The sequence below is a fragment of the Rhea americana genome, unplaced genomic scaffold (assembly GCF_003343005.1).
Source record: "Rhea americana isolate MKP2758 unplaced genomic scaffold, rheAme1 scaffold_1, whole genome shotgun sequence".
NCBI lineage: Eukaryota > Metazoa > Chordata > Aves > Rheiformes > Rheidae > Rhea > Rhea americana.
The window spans coordinates 5088939-5107377 of NW_028185038.1; the positions used below are offsets into that span (position 1 = coordinate 5088939).

General features: G+C 40.3%; 1 protein-coding gene across 3 annotated transcripts; it reads right to left on the bottom strand.

The window, feature by feature from the left end:
• Positions 1-2725: 2725 nt before the first annotated feature.
• Positions 2726-18387, bottom strand: DUS4L (dihydrouridine synthase 4 like). Of its 3 annotated transcripts, none has more exons than XM_085297984.1 (7): positions 18333-18387; positions 17798-17932; positions 17429-17550; positions 8765-8882; positions 7096-7218; positions 5901-6127; positions 2726-4288 (listed from the first exon to the last, which is right to left on the bottom strand). In XM_085297984.1, exons 2-7 carry the CDS (start codon positions 17905-17907, stop codon positions 4041-4043), a joined length of 948 nt encoding a protein of 315 aa, XP_085154110.1. In that variant the 5' UTR covers positions 17908-17932; positions 18333-18387; the 3' UTR covers positions 2726-4040. The 3 variants fall into 3 exon arrangements, with proteins under 3 accessions (XP_085154110.1, XP_085154117.1, XP_085154127.1); XM_085297991.1 differs by lacking the exon at positions 18333-18387 and adding an exon at positions 18075-18194; XM_085298001.1 differs by lacking the exon at positions 7096-7218.
• Between the last annotated feature and the right edge of the window lie 52 nt (positions 18388-18439).

Genomic DNA, 18439 nt, shown 5'->3' on the forward strand with positions numbered 1-18439 from the left:
CCCACACCCCCTTTAGTTAGCGCAGGCCAAGGCCTGGTCAGCACCTTCCTTACTTSCCTGCAGCCCCCCTTTGGGGAATTCTGTCCCAATTAACTTCCATCAAAATGATACAGATTAYGTAAATACTGTAAATAAAGCCTCTTTGTTACCCTAATCCACTAGGACTGGAATGGGTTAGGAAGTTCTTGCATAAGTAGTTTTGAGCAGAGTTGTTTGCAGATGTACTCAGTCTGAAACTGTTTACAGTTTATTTTTAAGTGCAAGCTCTCCCAGGTTTGTGGCTYGGGGGATGAGCCACTGTGTTACCATTTCTCTGGTTGCTGCCAACCAATGTCTGGATGAAAGGTTACATCCCAAATATTGATTGTGCAAAACATATCTGACAGTAATACCACTAATCATTTAAATCCAAACTACACAATGGAAACAGTCTGGGTTTTAAGAAATATTTCTGATATGTTTCCRTAAACATATTTAATAAGAAGCACARGCAAAACATAACCTCTTAATATGTCTTAGTTACTAAATTTTAGCTATTGGYCTACAGCCATTATACTCTGTAAAATAACAGTTTCCACTTCTGAGCTGCTTTCACAATGCTTTTTAGCCCTGTAGATTGCTCAGCAAGTAGCCCAGTCCCATATTGCTCAGCCTGTATATGCACATCCTTGCTGGTGCTGAGGCTGAGTCTGCTTTTCACTGTAGGGGCTCAGGAAGATCTCAGAATGACTCCCTCTGTAGAGACTGTTGTGCACTTCCACTGCAAAGGCTGCATGTTACCACCAAATCCGGAATATGATCCAAGGTAGCGAAGGAAGAAAAGGGAACCTTTCTGCAAATATYTATGAGACCCCTATTCTGCTGAGTGCCCTCTGCCATGCCTGGAAGGGTATTCTTAGAGCTGAACTTGGAGAAGACTGGTCTAAAGCTTCCTCCCTCACTGTGAATCAGGATGCTTGGTGCCTTTCAACATAGTAACTGKCTGCTTTAGAAAAACTAACAATGAAACATAACATTGCAAAAATACCTTTCTCCCCTATCAGTAAGGTGGCAAAGTCAAGCTGCGGTTGAAATATGAAATGCTTGAATGTGTTATAACAAGTAACAGCTGGTTTAAGGACAGAAATTCTACCTGTTAAGACTCTGCTGACAGAAAGGCAAGGAAGGAAGTCCAGCCCTGTCCGATTCTGGTTTGTCTTGTCTGACTCGTGTCCAACCATCACACACTGTATTTGCCTAAACATCAACCCAAGACAGATGAGAAGCCCAAGAGAGAACTCCAGTAGGGAAAAGAGAAAATAGGATTGTACAGGATACACGAGGGAGTAGGGGTTACTTCAGTAGGGTGAAAGTTGCAAGGAARTACAAGCATTGATGAAAACATGACATTATTGTGCAGAGTGGCTTAAAAGAAAGAGCTGTATCAGCTGTGGGAGACATAAGACCCAAAATAAAGCTTTTATACTTTGCTACTTCCAGAATAACTTTTTAAAAAATTCGARGTTAGTTAAAAAATGTAAAGACTGAACACCTAGTGATGTTACAAATAATATACAGACAAGGAATACRTCTAGTGATTTTAGAGCTGAAGAACTGTGTTTTCTCCTATTCAAATGACTCATAATGAGAAATATAACATTTTAAARCAACCAAAAGTTAAATAACTTTCTCAAAGGTATATCTTTAGCAATTTACATATGTCAACAGTATAGGCTGTTCAGAGTATGACTTCAAAACCCCACTTTTGCAACCTGTTTTCTGTCAATACAGAAAAGTATATGTACACACAAAATTGGCAAGAAGCTATACAGCTTCACCCAGAACCATCAACTTCACCTACAGAAAGGGATGATAAACTTCCATTGACTTTGACGATGAATAATTGGTCCAGATGAAGCACTCCCTAATCACTAGCAATATTAACTGCAACCTACATCTTATACTTCAGGCAGAAATTGCTGACTGATATCACACAGGCACAACAACTGCTGCATTCAAAACACAAGAATTTAGTTTCTAAATAGGTCAAGATATTTCAAGTACTCTAAAATACTATTTCCCCACTACTGAAAAAAGCCTTGCATTTGTGTTAATATATTGTATTATATTTAATAAATAGCTTTCTTCTTGTCTACTGTGTGCTTCATGGGATAGTTACAGCAAATGGTGGTTGATTTCTCATACATTAGTTGCAGCAAAGTAAATGAGGCATTTGGGAGAGAAGCAATAATGCCACTGTAGTGCTGAAGTCTCACCTGCAATGCTATGTATAGTTCTGCTCATYCACAGTCAAGGAAAGTTAACAAACTAGAACAACTGAAAAACTGGTTGTCTGAGGGAATGAAGAATCTATTATGCCAAAAAAAAAAAAAAAAAATTGTCTTGATTAGCTTAGGACAGCTGTAGTTTCCCATCCGTGAACACATCAGGCAGTAACCATATCAGGGGCTAAACATGCCAGAAGAGTTTCGTGACTTCCCTGTCATAAATAATGAACGAGACTTAATGACTTAGGTTACCCCTTTCAACCTTTTTTTTTGTATGATGCCTAAGTGGGAGCATAAACTCTGCTAAAAATGAGCAAGTGTTTTATGCCACTGCATTAAAAAAAATATGGTAATCTAGATATTTAAATTATAAAAAGATTTGGGCAGTGGCATCAATGGAGAAAAAAAACCTCAGACTGTATATAGAGCATTTAATAAGAAATAATTACAACTGTAAATAAAAGCAAGTAATTTATTTTAAAAAAATTGAACTATTCACTTGTATATTCATAGCAGTCTCAGAGTCAGAATTCCTAATTACAACTAAGCAAGTTCTAGTATGAATTTCTGTATAAACATATAAAGTAAACAAATGAACTGATTACAAATAATTGCACTGCATAGAAGATGTGCGAAATTTCCCTTGCTGAACAAATGCAGCTGGTATGCAATTTTATTATCTTGTTCTAATTTTCACTATTCCCTCCTATACAAAGATTCAAAGCCAAGTGGGTGTCATGSTTTGATAAACAACATGCCAGAAGGCAAAAAGGACTGCAAGATCCCCACTGAGAAAATCTGTCAGCTTTTCTTTGACCTATAAAATTCTGTTTTRGTAGGTGAGGGGGATTTAATCTTTTATATAATAATTATACAGTAGATAAACTGTATTTAGTTAGTCTGAACATTCAAGTCTTGTACTCTATATTCAGCTAGGTTTCTAGTTAAGATAACACTGTAAACTTTTAAAGGGTGTTCCAACATAGTCCCTCCAACTTCATTTTAAGCAGAAGTGTAAGACATGTACTTGATTTGAGATTACTGAAAGTATTTATGGTACTACCTACCAATAAAAAAAAGGTACCTTCCACTGGACAATGAATTATGAGCGGGAAACAGAATTTAAACCATTTCTTCATCTTAGTCTCTTATTCTTTCTGTCATCTTTTACCTATTCCAGGTTTCTTCCACTGTGAAATCTGGAATTTTGCCAAGTTGTATGGAAAGTTTTAAACTGCAAGAGGAACATTAATGTAAGAGGGGATACTMTGCTGGGTTCAAGGTCTCACTGCCTTTAAACATTAAAAAACCCTTAGCATAAAGTACAATTTATGCTAAATAAAGCAATTATTTTTATAATTGCTCCACTTATTATTTTGGTCTGAAATTATTTTGTTATTTATAAGTAGTCCTTCTGATTTTAGGAAGTTAAAGCAAGAAAAGTCCCAAATTTGCAAACATACTGTTATAAGCAATTGTCTTGTGCAAAACAAAATTCCTGGAGTCTTGCAATGGTCAATCCTCTGTTGAGTAATATGTTGCAAATAGAATTCCACATTCATGGGATCTGGACTAACTCTTGAGTGGAAAATATTGATAAAAATACTAAAAATAAAAACTATCAGCCTGATCATAGTGTTATACTGTTTTGAAAATATTTACACAATATATGAATTTGACTAATAAACAGGAGCCCAAGTAAAGCTATAACAATGCACCAGCAATTTCAAAATACAAGTTTTCATATGATACTTACATACATAGTTTAAGTTATCACACACCATAATGATCATTTAGATAATCTAAAACTGCTGAGGTACTTGATAAAACATTAAAAACTTTTTTTTCTTGTTTTGAAGTTATCCGTTCCATCATGTACATTAAGTGATGGTGAAAACATGTAAAAGGAGTTCCATGCTCAAGAGCTATGTCAACCCAATCCTGGATGCACTTCAAAGGTGTCTCTTCATATCCGGCAAACATAGCTGGATTAGCTAAGAGTCCTCTAGCCACCATTATACCTTCAAATGAGAAATTAAAACAGAAAGTTACAATAAAGTTTAATGTTAAACTTTCCTGTTGATTTTGCATAGCACCTATTATGTCAAACATACAATGTTTGTGGACTACTAACAGAAGAATAAAGAACACATGGTTACAAGAATAAAGAACACATGGTTACATCAGAGAAATTCATTTAACATTCGAAGCCCCAGAGCATCTGTGTGATCTGTCAAGAAGTTCAACTTCATGATGTGCTGTTCCAGAAACTTTGAAACAATACACACGACACAGACAAGAAACCTTTCTTGCCTGCTTTTTAAACAGCAATTCAGTTGTATTTTGTTTTCACTTGCTACATGCAAAGGGATTTTTAGTGCAACTCAACTGATTAACTGACCTAGAATCATCTTTCCAACAAGAATGCAATGTCTCAGTTATAGGAATCACAGGGTTCTTGGTCTGCAGCAAATCTTTGCTTTTCAGATAAACCAGCATATTGGCAACTCCAATCCTAAACTGTCAGATAAATCCAGCCAAGTTCGACGGTTATTTTTCTGTGACAAAATGATWCAGTTTTGCCTGCATTGTAAATAATCTTACAAGATAGGATGATCAAGTTTCTTTCAGTACGATACATGACAGAAAAAAATTCAAAGTTTTGGGATTGTACTTCCTGTATTTTATATTTATGTTTTTGATAGATATCTTAAAACATAAAGATTCTTTATACTTTTGTTATTTAAGGTCAGGTGGGTTATAAGAACATCCTTTTCCATTATGTATTTTTTTTTGTATTTACCCAACAGTACTTCTTGTTTTAGGCAGAGATATTTCTTCCTGCTTTGGCTTTGAGAGGAAAGCCAATGTTGCAGGTTGGTACTATCAGCTTCTGTTGCTCCTAAACACTAATAATACTGGCTACTGTTCTCTGTCCTGTTGTTCTCTCTCTAACTGTAAGACCCAAACTCTGTGTATCAATACTACTTCAAAACAGATACTGAATTTTCATACTGTCCTGAAATCCTAGACATCAACAGGAATCCATTGCGACAGGCACCAAATAACTGCATGGATCCTAAAATTCCTTTTCATAAAAATTTTACAGTTGAAGTATCAGACAAGTTAGATATCTACAGATAGGAGAGTGGAATGTCTAAATATGTCCTTGAAGCTATCCATCTTAACTGTTGTTAAGCATCTGGCTCAACCATATTTCCTTTTTCTCTGCCTTCTTACTGCAAGAAAACTGTTCCCGTGTGCAGGGAATAGAGTTTTCTAAGAGGAAATTTACAGTTCTATAAAAAAAATGAAGAGCTTTGTAAAAAGAGGGAATGAATATTTGAAGGTCCCTCTGAGTTCCACTACTGAGTGATGAGATGACATAATTAAGCAAAGGCTTTTGTAATCTGACCTTGAAATCTTTATTTGTGGTTTTGAATAATGGTGCTCTAGTGCTCTAATGACTATGAGAGATTTTGTTTATGAATTTGTAAGGCATCTAAAACATCCATTTCATTTGTCAAAGAGTGGGAAAAAAAAATCACTCAAATCATGTTCTACTTAGAGGCAAAATAAATGCTTAGAAGTTTGATTTCCAAGTTTATTAAAAAAAATAGTGTTTAATCTTACCATCTGCTCCTGTCAAGTGATGAACATTTTCAGCATCTTTTAAAGTTTTAATGTCTCCATTAGCCACAATGGGTATAGACATACTTTGTTTAATAATTTTAATTGCATCATAATGTACAGGCTGATGTCTTTCTTCTACATTTCTCCCATGTACTGTAATCCATGAAACTCCACTTGCTTCAGCTTTTCGACACAGGTCAACTGTTCTTTTCAAGTCCTCATGGATCCTAAAATTCCAAGGAATGGAAACATTATCTAGTAACTTATCTGAATTATGTAAGAAGCCATCAGCTAAAGTAGAGCTAACAAAGACGATACGAATAACTGTATAACTAAAGAAATGCTATTGATGGAAGGTAAAGAGATGTTTTAATAAAAATATACGATTTTGTTGTATTAAAGTCACCATTTAATTTAGTATTGTCCAATTACATCACATCTCTGAAATAAACATGGTTTTACAGAGATTTAGTAAGGATGCCCAAATGTTCTAAAATAAATGTCGTAACATTTTGCAGTTGTGTGAAAAAAAATCTCTCTCTGAAATGAATCTCCTTTTCTGAAGGATTGTAAACTGAGTTCAAATTTAACTGACCAACATGCAAAAGCCTCACAGGAGTCATTCTCATAGTGGAGTGTTGCATGACACTTGCAAAGCAAGGCTGAACAAGACTTTCCAAAAGTTCAGGAGGTGATGAAAGGAAGCAGACTCTTTTAGCAGCTGTGGGAGGCCAGTTCCCAGTTTTATTACTCCTCCCTTAATGGACAACAGCAACTGTGGCTCTGGGCTCTAACACCTCACAAAGTTGTCACAATTGTACAGACTATGCAACCCTCTTATCATTGCTTTTCTTTTACAGAATCCTACATATTTGAGCTCATATATTCATATCTTTTGGACTGTAAGCCAACTCTAGCATACAGTGTGATACATGGGCAAGTTAAAGGCTGCTGATTCCATTGTCTCAGATTGGGATTAATTGCCACAGATGTTCTTGTACCAGCTGACATCAAAAAAACAAATCTCAAAAATCTTCCCATTTAAGGGAATGACAACAAYGTGTAACATTAATATTAAAGATATGTAATCATATTAAACTGCAGTGTAACTATTACACTAACATGTTTCTTTTCCCTTAAAAAAAAAATTAAGGAATTCTAATTTTTTGCTGTTTACAGTATGTGGAAGACCTACCTTATTTTAATAGATACTGAAAATCTAGGGTTGTCGATCTGATTTCTTATGTGTCTCACCATATCTCGAACTAGCTCTGGTTTATTTATTAAGGAAGCACCATAACCTTCTGCCATTGCCCATCTTTAAAAGAAGAAGAACATTTGTGATCTACATTAAAAAAACAACCAACCAACCAAACAAAAAAACCCGACAAACCTACACACCCCAAAAGAGATTAATTTCAGCCAAATATATCACTTCAGTTTTTCTGTCTTGAGAATGTGTGGTAAGCAGAGATCATACTGGTTGTAGTTCAATGATGTGTTTGCAGCATGGTAACAGCTTTTAGATACCAGTTCAGTCTCTATTTTACAATTAGAAATTTGGAAAAGTTACTAATCTCTTCCAGTTCAATCTTCTGTCTACAGAATGGACTCACAAGAAAATCATGAAAATAAATTACGATTTGATTAACACTGATTTAAATCGTAGATAAATGAAATAGTCTGATATCCACTCCCAGCCCCGGCATATGGGTCATGGATTTCTTCTAAACAAGAGATGACTTGGTGTTGAAAAGAAATATTTTGAAGTGCAACTAAGAATCTGATTTCAATAATACTCTCTTTTACCCTCAACTTAGACACACTTATTTTTGCTTGGCAGAAAATAACCTCTGTTGTTAAATGGAAGCAACAATTTATAATTTTTAAATAGTTTTCCTTATATAGGCAGATGAAGTATACACAGTTTGATTATTTTGAAATCAGCATGCACAAGAAACAAAAGCGTACATTTCTAGCCTGAAAGGAATTTCCAGTTTGGCATATTTAACTGTGGTAGCTTAGGAAAAAAAAAAAAAAAAAAAAAAGAGTGGAAATCTCAGATCTCTCCAGAAAAGTGTTTTCTCAAATACTGTAATTTTAAGTCAAGACAACCTAATCTGAATAGACAAATTAGATGTTTCCACCATAATATTAACTTTTGCTTTCCTGCATTTATTATCTGATGGTTTCACTTAGAAAAACACTGCTTGACAAGCATATAATGGTTCTCAACTGAGCCAGTTAGTGAGAATCTTCATTGGCACATTAGTACTCCTTGTCTCACTGTCAAGGCAAAATCTTTATCAATTTATTGAGTGAGCAGATCACTGATTCACTGTATTTATAAACCTAGTAAAAAATGGAAGAAATTACTTTCAGCACCTCCTGAATAATATAATCTGTATAATTATATTTTAGAGACTATCCTTCACTTGCCAAAGTCTGAGACATCAGGGACTTGTCTCATCAATTGAGGAATTGCTACATCATTTCTCAACTTACTTTCCCAATTCTTTGCAATGAAGCTCTTTTTCTGGAAAGTCAAATAGCATACCATGACATTGGCAATGCATATTTAACAGCTGTTGAGAAGGGACAGGCACTTCAYTCCTGAGCCAGTACTCAGTATCTCAGAAATTAAAAAGGCAAGTTGACAAATACACCTGGTTACCTCAGTCTCACCATGAYGACAGGCATCTTAGAACAGTGTCTTATCACAAAGACATTCCTGACTGACACTTTAAAATGCTATTACTATCTCAACCTTTATTTTAAACAAAAATGACTACGAAAATAAAGGCCAGCRTCTTTTATTTTCAAATTATTTCATCATATTTACATAGTTTTTTTCAAAACTGTACCTCTGAGGACAACCGCAGTTTAGGTCTATCCCATCCGCAAAAGGACAGATGATACGGGCAGCATCGCATAAAACCTGTGCTTCTTTAGCAGCAAACTGAACAATCACTGGATGATCACCTACTCCAATGAAAAGTCATTTAGAGATCGGGGGGAAAAAAAAGATTAAATTCTAGACTGTGACATCAACATTTATCTTTGTCTCAAAATCTTTAAAATACATATTTGTTTACAAAACTACAATCAATAGTTGTTTAAATCAATAGCCTGTTTAAAAGCCATATTATTAGTTCACTCTATGCACAAAAATCAGAAAATAATTATTTTTTATTTGCATTTTGTATTATTCTTGGATGTTCTTAGATCCAGAAGTCCTAAACATTAAAAATGAGTAAAACTGTTGCCTCTACCTCCAACATAAACAATCTATCAGTTCTCTTATTTGGTTATCTTCCCCATTACTTCTCCTTTATTAAAGTAAAATTTCAAAGTTTAAGTTCAATTGTCCTGTAATTTTCAATTGATTTCAACAGCTCCTGTCTCTGAATTATGTAAGCAGAACCAGATAAGCTCTATTACTTTCCGTAACAGTAGCCTTTTCAGCTGTTCTTGTGGGGGGTAATACTCCAGCTAAAAGTATTACCACAACTGACTGTAATGCTGGCATAGCATAAGGAGGCTCATAGCAAGGATTTGGCAATGTCTTAGCATAGACTTCCTCGTCATTCACCATTATGCTACACAAACTCTCAAATATTTGTTTTTGGATATAGTTGTGGCTATGGGGAATCTTTCTGCTGTTTATAGGATTTTTAGGGGGTATTTGTTATCTTATTGTATTAATTACTGTAATGAAGTCGCTAATGATATGAAAAGCTTTAATATGAAACCAAGGCAACATGTCCTGAAAGTAGATTTGTCTTGCTGAAAATACATTTTCTGTAATGCCTATAATGGACTGGCTTTGTGTGTGGAATTGCTAATGAGAATTAACATGTAGGTAGCATAACATAAACACTAATGGATTCCCTTAGCTCCTTAAAGAGAGAGGGAAGAACCATCTATCTATTCTGCATCTCTCACCAAAGAGAACTGCACTTCAGTGGTGACCTGCTTCATTCAGGTGTATCAAATCACTTAGAGCTTGTTATGTTTTGCTATACTTGCATATATTATATGCTCATTAACAAAGATTTCCGAAGATTTCTCTGTCTGCTTTAGTCATCTTCATCCCACAAAACAACTCTTGTAACAGGAATGACAAAAGAAACACCAATTTCTGATGGGACTAGATTATAAAACAGATCAAGAACAGGTCTAAGAATAAGAAAACTCAGATTCCTGAAGCACGACACAGACACAAGGCACACCAGTTCACACTGATACTCCTGAAAAAAATACAGTAATTTCAGTATAAGAGCTGGAACAATCTGAAAACAAGGGTGCTACTGAGGTAACATCCAGTATCTGCTCCCTGGACTGTGGCAAATCCCAGGTCTAAGGCAAGTGACTGTTAAGTGCAAAAATCCGTTCAGTATTGACTAGATGAAGTCCCTGATCAACAGGCTACAAAAAATTGTGTTCCTTCTTTTATGCTAGTCCCCCCCTCCAGCTGATCAAAGTAGTCTCTTTGCATTCTTTGTGGCTAAATAACCCAGTTCTGGCCGGAAGGGTAGAAAGTGTCTTCTCCTACACATTATTTTTGGGCTTGTGAAGTGCTCTTTGAGTAGGTAGGTATTTTGATCCTCTCAGCTGAGAGAGACCTAGGAAGCAGGAAACTTGCTTGTATCTGTGAACTCTAACCAATTATTATTATACAAAATGAACGCTGTAATCACCTTCACTCCCAATGTTCTCTGAAACAGCAGCTTTGCTCATTGGAAGTCAGGACGACGCTTGTAAAGCGGAGGCAGCTTTAGCAGATTTTTATCAAGTGGGAAACCAAAGGGTCAGCATTCCTCAGCTAGGGTCTACTGAACTACTTGTGATGTACTAAGCCCTTGCAGAGAGCCAGATGGTCATATGGAACATGCCTTCCTCTTTTATAGCTGCTGTATTACATTAAAAGCATCTAAAAATATCTCAAATAGTCTTAGCACTCACTTTCCATATAAACTATTGCTGCACTTAAGAGGGAGGGGAGTTAAGAAAGCTATCCGAGTGTATTAAGTGGAAAGAGATGATCCAACAATGCACAAGAAAAGTGCACTTGTAATGTTGAAAAGACGACAAGTGGTTCTAAAGCTTTTCTGAGAAATCTTTTCTATTTTAGTGGAAAATAGATAGTTCAAGTTTCAGAAGGCAGCAGAACCCTGTCAATCAATTTGAGACCCTTCTAAAAGTTACCTAAAAACCCCAGCAAGGAAAATGATTCCCTGCATATTTTCAAAACAGTGTCCATTTAGACTCTGTTCAGCTGAAGAGATTCATATTGTTACAGTTAAATTTTTAAAATAATCCCACACCTCTGATTTTTTGAGTGAGAGTTAAATAATAAAAATGCTGAGTCTAAACATAATAAAATTTTTAGCAGCAACCACAGGAAATCTCTATGCCTATCTTAGAAACGCACAACACAGAAATGACTGTCCCAAATTAAATGAAAAACAAACTGCAATTGTAGGCTCCAACTCTACTCCACTAATTAAAAGACAATATCCCCAAACAAGCAGCCAAAAAGTTAAACATAAAATCACAATAAAATTTTAGCAAGTAGCTCCACAATAGGTTGTGAAAGTATAAATGTTAATAATGTAAGTACTGTAAACTTAGCAAAACTGAGGCATATTTGTGGCCTCACAAATAGACACATATTTGTGTCTAAGAGGCCTACCATAGCCAGCATGAAAGAGGTAACTAGGAAGAAGATATTGTTCATAACACCAGAACAATTTGATTGTATACTCCTTGTTAGGAGGCAACAAAGTTAAAACATAAAGGAGTATTTTCCCTCCCTCCCTCCTCTTCTCCCTCTGTCTCTGCACAATTAAACTGCGGAACTTCACAGAATCACAGAAGGGTTGAGGTTGGAAAGGACCTGTGGAGATCATCTAGGTCAGCCTCCCTGCTCAAGCAGGGTTACCTCAAGCATGTTGCACAGTACCACGTCCAGACAGCTTCTGAATATCTCCAAGGAAGGAGACTTTATAACCTCTCTGGGCAGCCCGTACTAGTGCTCTGGTACCCTCACAGTAAGTTTTTCCTCATGTTCAAACAAAAACTGCCTGAGTTTGTGCCCGTTGCTCTCATCCTATCACTGGGCACCACTGAGCAGAATCTGGCCCTATCCTCTTTACACTCTCCCTTCAGGTACTTAAACACATTGCTGAGATTCCCCTACAGTCTTCTCTTCCCCAGGCTAAACAGGCCCAGCTCTCACAGCCTTTCCTCATAAAAGAGACACTCCAGTCCTCTGATCACCTTTGTAGCCCTGTGCTGGAGACTCTGCAGTAGCTCCATGTCTTTCTTATACGGGGGAGCCCAGAACTGGACACAGTACTCAAGATGAGGCCTCATCAGGGCTGAGTAGAGGAGCAGGATCACCTCCTGCTGGCAACAGTCTTCTCAATGCACCCCAGGAGACCGTTGGCCTTCCCAGCCACAAGGGCACATTGCTGGCTCATGGTCAACTTGTTGTCCACCAGGCCTCCCAGGTCCTTTTCCCGCAGAGCTGCTTTCCAGCAGGTCAGTCCCCAAACTGTACTGGTGCATGGGGTTATTCCCCCCTAGGTGCAGGGTCCTGCGCTTGCCCTTGTTGAACCTCATGAGGTTCCTCTCTGCCCAGCTCTCCAGCCTGTCCAGGTCTCTCTGAATGGCAGCACAGCCCTCAAGTGTATCAGCCACTCCTCCCAGCTTGGTATCATCAACAAACTTGCTGAGGAGGCACTCTGTCCCTTCCATCCATGTCACTGATGAATAAGTTGAACGAGAATGTAGCCAATATTGATCCCTGGGGGACACCACCAGCTACAGGCCTCCAACTAGACTCTGTCCCACTGATGACAACCCTCTGAGTTCTGCCATTCAGCCAGTTCTCAATCCACCTCACTGTCCACTCATCTAGCCTGCACTTCCTGAGGTTACCTCTGAAGATGTTACGGGAAACAGTGTCAAAAGYCTTGCTGAAGTCAAGGTACACAATATCCACTGCTCTCCCTTCACCTACCCAGCCAATCACTCCATCATAGAAAGCTATCAGATTGGTTAAGCAGGATTTCCCCTTGGTGGACCCATGCTGACTACTCCTGATCACTTTCTTATCCTTCAGATGCTTAAAGATGGCATTCAGGATGAGCTGTTCCATCACCTTTCTAGGGATGGAGGTGGGGCTGACCAGCCTGTAGTTCCCTGGGTCCTCCTTCTTGCCCTTTCTGAAGGCTGCAGTGACAATGGCTTTCTTCCAGTCCTCAGGCACCTCTGCAGTTCTCCACGACCTTTCAAAAAATGATGGAGAGTGGCCTAGCAATGATGTCCGCCAGCTCCCTCAGCATTTGTGGGTGCATCCCATCGGGGCCCATAGATTTGTGGTTTTCCTAAATGATCTCTAACCCAGTCCTCCTCAACCAAGGGAAAGTCTTCCTTTCTCCAGACTTTCTCTGTCTCTAGGATCTAGGACTCCTGAGCACTGGTCTTAGCAGTGAAGACTGAATCAAAGATTCAGTACCTCTGCCTTTTCTGTGTTATTTGTCACTAGGGCCCCCGCCCCATTCAGCAGCAGGCCCACGTTCTCCTTAGTCTTYCCTTTGCTACTAATGTATTTGAAGAAGGCCTTCTTGTTGTCCTTGACATCCCTTGCCACATTTAATTCCAAATGGACTTCCCAGTCATATCCCTGCATAATTGGACATTATTATAATCCTCTCAAGTAGCCTGTCCCTGCTTCTGTCTTCTGTGCACTTCCTTCTTTTGTTTGAGCTTTGCCAGGAGCTCCTTGTTTATCCATGTAGGTCTCCTGCCCCCTTTGCTCGACTTCCTGCTTACTGGAATGCACCAGTCTTGAGCTTGGAGGAAGCGATCCTTGAATATCAAGCTCTCTTGCACCCTTCTTCCTTCTAGGGCCCTATCCCACAGTATTCTTCCAAGAAAGTCTCTGAAGAGGCCAAAATTTGCTCTCCTTAAGTCCAGGGTTGTGATCAGACTTTTTGCTTTGCTTCCTCCTTGTAGGATYCTGAACTCTACCATCTCATGGTCATTGCAGCCAAGGCTGCCCCAATCACATCTCCAACCAGCCCTTCCTTTTTTGTTAGTACAAGGTCCAGCAGTACTCCTCTCATTGGCTCCTCCATCACCCATGTCAGGAAGTTATTACTGCTCTCCAGGAACCTTCTGGATCGCTTGTGCCTTGCTGTGTTGTTCCTCCAGCAGGTATCGAGGTGGTTGGAGTCCCCCGTGAGAACCAGGGTCTACGATTGTGAGGCTGTCCCCCAAAGGCCTTGTCTATTTCCTCTTCCTGATCAGCTGGCCTGTAACAAACACCCACAAAGGTGTCACCCATGTAATCTGCCCTTTAATCCTTACCCGTAAACACTTGATCCGCTCCTCATTCACTCCTAAGCACAGCTTCATACATTCCAGTCGCTCTCTCACATAAAGAGTGATTCTGCCACCTTCCCTTCCTGGACAGTCCTTCCTAAAAAGCCTGTAGCCATCCATGGCAGCATTCTGGTCATGTGAGCCATGTCTCTGTAACTGCAGTGAGATCACAGCCCTGTGACTGCACGCAGAGCTCCAATTCTTCCCGTTTATTCCCCATACTGCGTGCATTTGTGTACAGATACTTCAGGCACTTTGGAGAGGTATTTGAGCATGCTGATTTCCCAGGAGGGCTGAAAGGGGATTCCTCATAGTCTCATCTTGTAATGTCTTGAACTGTATGCTCAGCTGCATACAGCTGCTGGAGGCAAACCCACTTGAGTCCTGTTTTGCTGGATGCATGGTTTCTATGACTCCTCCTTTCCCCCATCTTCCCTAGTTTAAAGCCCTCCTAGCTAGCTTGGCCAGCCTGTTGGCAAAGATGAGTGTGCTCCATTTAGTAGATCCCATCTCTCCCAATCACTTGTTGATCTTCAAACAGGGTCCCATGGATCACAGAAACCAAAACCCTGCTGCCAACACTAGCAGCACAACCAATTCTTTACTTGGAGTATCTGTCTACTCCTCCTCCCATCCTTCCTTCTCACTGATGGGATCAAGGAGAAAACAACGTGGGCCCCCAGATCACTGAACACCATCCCTCRAGCTCTGAAATCTCATTTGATACTTTTGAAGTTGCCCATGGCAGTATTGTTGGYGCCAACATGGAAAAGCAGCAGAGCGTAACAGTCGGATCGGTGGACAAGCTTTGGCAGTCTTTCCATGACATCTCACATTCAAGCCCCTGGCAGGCAACAAACCTCTCTAGACAAGAGAAGTTGGCAGACAGATGCCTCTGTCCCCTGTAGCAGGGAGTCACCCATAACAATCACTCTCCACCTCTTCTGGGTGTACCTGTGTGGCATAGGGTCCACTGGCTCATTTGTTTCACTTGAAGCTGTGCCCAGCTTCTCCTCAGTTCAAAGGACGCTCAACTTGTCCATTAACTGCACGGTTTCTAGGAAGAGTAAGAGCCTTTCTCTTCCTATCGGGAGTGACAAATTTTCAGCCTGCACCTTCTACAGAGTTCTGAGTTACTGTTTCACATGGCATAGAGCCCACTGCATCTCCACTGCTACGAGGTGTCAAGACTCTTCAAGCTGTACAGTCTCTGAAAATATCTATCGCTTATCTTCTCAGATGATATACAGCCTGCTTACTTCCTCCCATAACTCCTTTACTTGGCGACACAACTCATCAACAACAGCATATCTTCTGCAGAAAAAAATGCCTGTCAGCCCTAGCCACTCTCTGCAGCCAGAAACCTGCAGAGCTGTGTCCACTGTCAAAAAGTCTGTCTGAGTGGGAGCCTCCAACATGCCAGATGCAGCAACTTCAACAGCTGCTGGAGAATGTGCTCTGAGGCGTGTCATAACCATATTTAGAAAGTGTACAATACTACAGCTGGAGGGTAGAGCCTTCCTTGTGCCCTTTCGTATACACTGCTGCGTGCACTGCTGTGCAGACTGCTGCATGTGTTTGCTGTGCTCTGGGTCTGGCTCCTACATAGTCTCTCCCTAGCACTAACAGGGTGCTTGATCCACTCTAATCAAGGGTCAGCTGGAACAAAGGCCCTGACTCCATCTAATCAGGTGCAGCCAGCAGAGCTCATTAGCAGCAGCTACACTTAGCTAGAGCTTCCCAGCAGTTAAGGCCTCCTGTAGCTGTCCTTGCCTAGCTCTCCTTACCTGTTCACAGCAAGCAGCCTCTCATTCCTCAGAGTCCCCAGAAAGCTCCCAAAACTTTCAACAAGGTTCTCAGAGGTTCTAAGCAGAATTCAGACACTGTTGCATGTTTGCTGCACTCTCAACTTAATTGCTACAGGTTGTTGTGARTATCAGAAGTATAAATACATTCAAAAGAGGAAGAATATTGGCTCTGTGGACCTAAGCCATATATATTGTCTTACGTTCTTATTTCTTTATTTACACAGCAAGAATATTCATACTTATTTCAAGTTAAATTCTACTAATAAGAGAGTCTACCTGTGTTTCCCAATATGACTTTTCTCTGTAACTGGTCTGTTCTAGTTGAATAATGCTCCATAGCAAATGAGCAGTGCTAAAATCATGAAGTTTATTTCCACTACTGTTATATAAATGAAACCAATTCAGCAGCATAAACAGATGAAGGCATCACACTTTCCAGATCTGAGAGGCCAATCTCCACATTAGCAGAGGCTCTCTCCGTGCTTCCTATTTTATACTATTTATACTCCATTTTATACTCTTCTATTGCAGCCACTTCAGGCCAGCTGACCTTTGTCTTTACTTTCCATACATTTTGTACCAATTTCCTCTTACCCTTTACCGCTAGGACTGTACAATTCCTCATAAATCTTTTCATATTTTTTCTGGTTACATCTCTGGAGTATACCTGAATCAGTGCGTCTCCCAACACCCACCATGTTTCCACTTCCAAGTCTCTGCTTGTTCCTTGTATCATAGGATCATAGAATTGGTAAGGTTGGAAGGGACCTCTGGAGATCCAGCTCGCAAATGAGTAGCCCGTATGGGGATCGAACCCACAACCTTGGCATTATTAGCACCACATGAACCAACAGAGCTTCTTGCTGTATCTAAAGCAGTATACCAAAAGCCCCTTCCATTTCCACTCCAGCTAATCTGAATCCTTGCTCCCCTTATCAATCCCTAATTCTACTGTATCAAATGTCTAGTCCATCCTTTTCCTCTCTTTTATAACCCACTCATTTATGTTAGAGACCAGGCAACAAGTTAAGTGTTCGTCTCTGATACACGCAAGAAATAATAACTGCTCAGAGAAGAATCTTCTTGCCATCTAAATCATTTTGGAGACCCTGATTTTCATGTGGAGTCAAAGTTCTCCAGTATTTCATGACACTGGGATGTATTTGCTCTTACTTATAATATTTCTGTGGTTTTGCAATCAGTCAGATGCAATATCCCTAAATTGTTATAGATGTCAATTTGTACAACAGACTTCACTTATTTTGCCAATCAGGTTAATCATTCCATAGAACATTCTGAAAATGCAACCACTTGTTAAAAAAATACCTTTGTTTGTTGTGAATTCGCTGTCTCTAGCTTTTGCAGATCTCACAAAATCAGCTGCCACTATCATTGGAGTATAACACAAATCGCAACTGTATTTCCTAACCAAGGTTCTGAAAGCCAACCTGCAAGCATACAAATATTAAAGATAAATATTAAAGGCATTTTCTAATTAGCTGATCCAAGATGCTGCTTTGAGATCTAATACCATGGGAATGCCTAAGTACAATCATAAAAAAAACACATCCCACATTTCTCTTCCTCTTAAGTAATCACAGGGAAGAGAAGTAATCACCTCTGCTTTTATAGTCAATAGAAACTTCCTCTTAGAAACTATACTACAAACACACAGCTGACATGACAGTTACTTACTTTGAATAACGGACCATAGGGGCACATATTTTTACAACCTGCCCGGAATGAAACAAATCCACTGGATCTTTTAGCGGGCATCGCTCGGGCTCCACGACGTCACCGACCATGTGGAGTCAGCAGTCGTTTCAGCATCTGAAAAGAACGAGCAGCGCTGGAAACAAAAGCATTTCGGCTGTTTCTCACACACCGTGCAGCAGAGCAGCAGCGTTTACACCGCACGCTGCTGAGGCGCCCCTCAGCCCCCCCCCGGGGGGCCCCACAAGGGCTCTGTCACCGCGGCAGCTGCGCCGTCACGAACAAGCCTTTGGCCACCATCAGCCGCGGAGCGCCGCTCCCAGGCGCCCGTGCGTGCCCCGAGCACCGACGCGCTCCCGCCGCCCCCGGCCACTGCCGCCCCCGGCCACCGCCGCCCCTCGGCCTCCCCGCACGGGGCGGGCAGGCGCCCGGCGGCCCCGCGGCGGCAGGCGGTAAGTTCAGCTCGGTCCGGTCCGGTCCGGTCCGGTCCGGTCCGGCTCACGCCCCGCGCACTCACCACGTGGCGCGAGCACACGGCCGCCCTCCGCCACGACCCCCTCGCCCCGCCTCCCGCCCCGGCCCGGCCAATGGGGCGGCCCCGCTCTGTCGCCCGCCTTTGTCGTC

Bases quoted from the DNA above. Each gene is read 5' to 3' on its own strand.
- DUS4L (XM_085297984.1), bottom strand. From the start codon at position 17,907: ATGGTCGGTGACGTCGTGGAGCCCGAGCGATGCCCGCTAAAAGATCCA. The intron at 17,551-17,797 runs GTAAGTAACTGT...GTATGCTTGCAG, and splicing joins CCTATGGTCCGTTATTCAAA to GTTGGCTTTCAGAACCTTGG. The intron at 4,289-5,900 runs GTAAGATTAAAC...TCTCATTTGAAG, and splicing joins TCACTTGACAGGAGCAGATG to GTATAATGGTGGCTAGAGGA.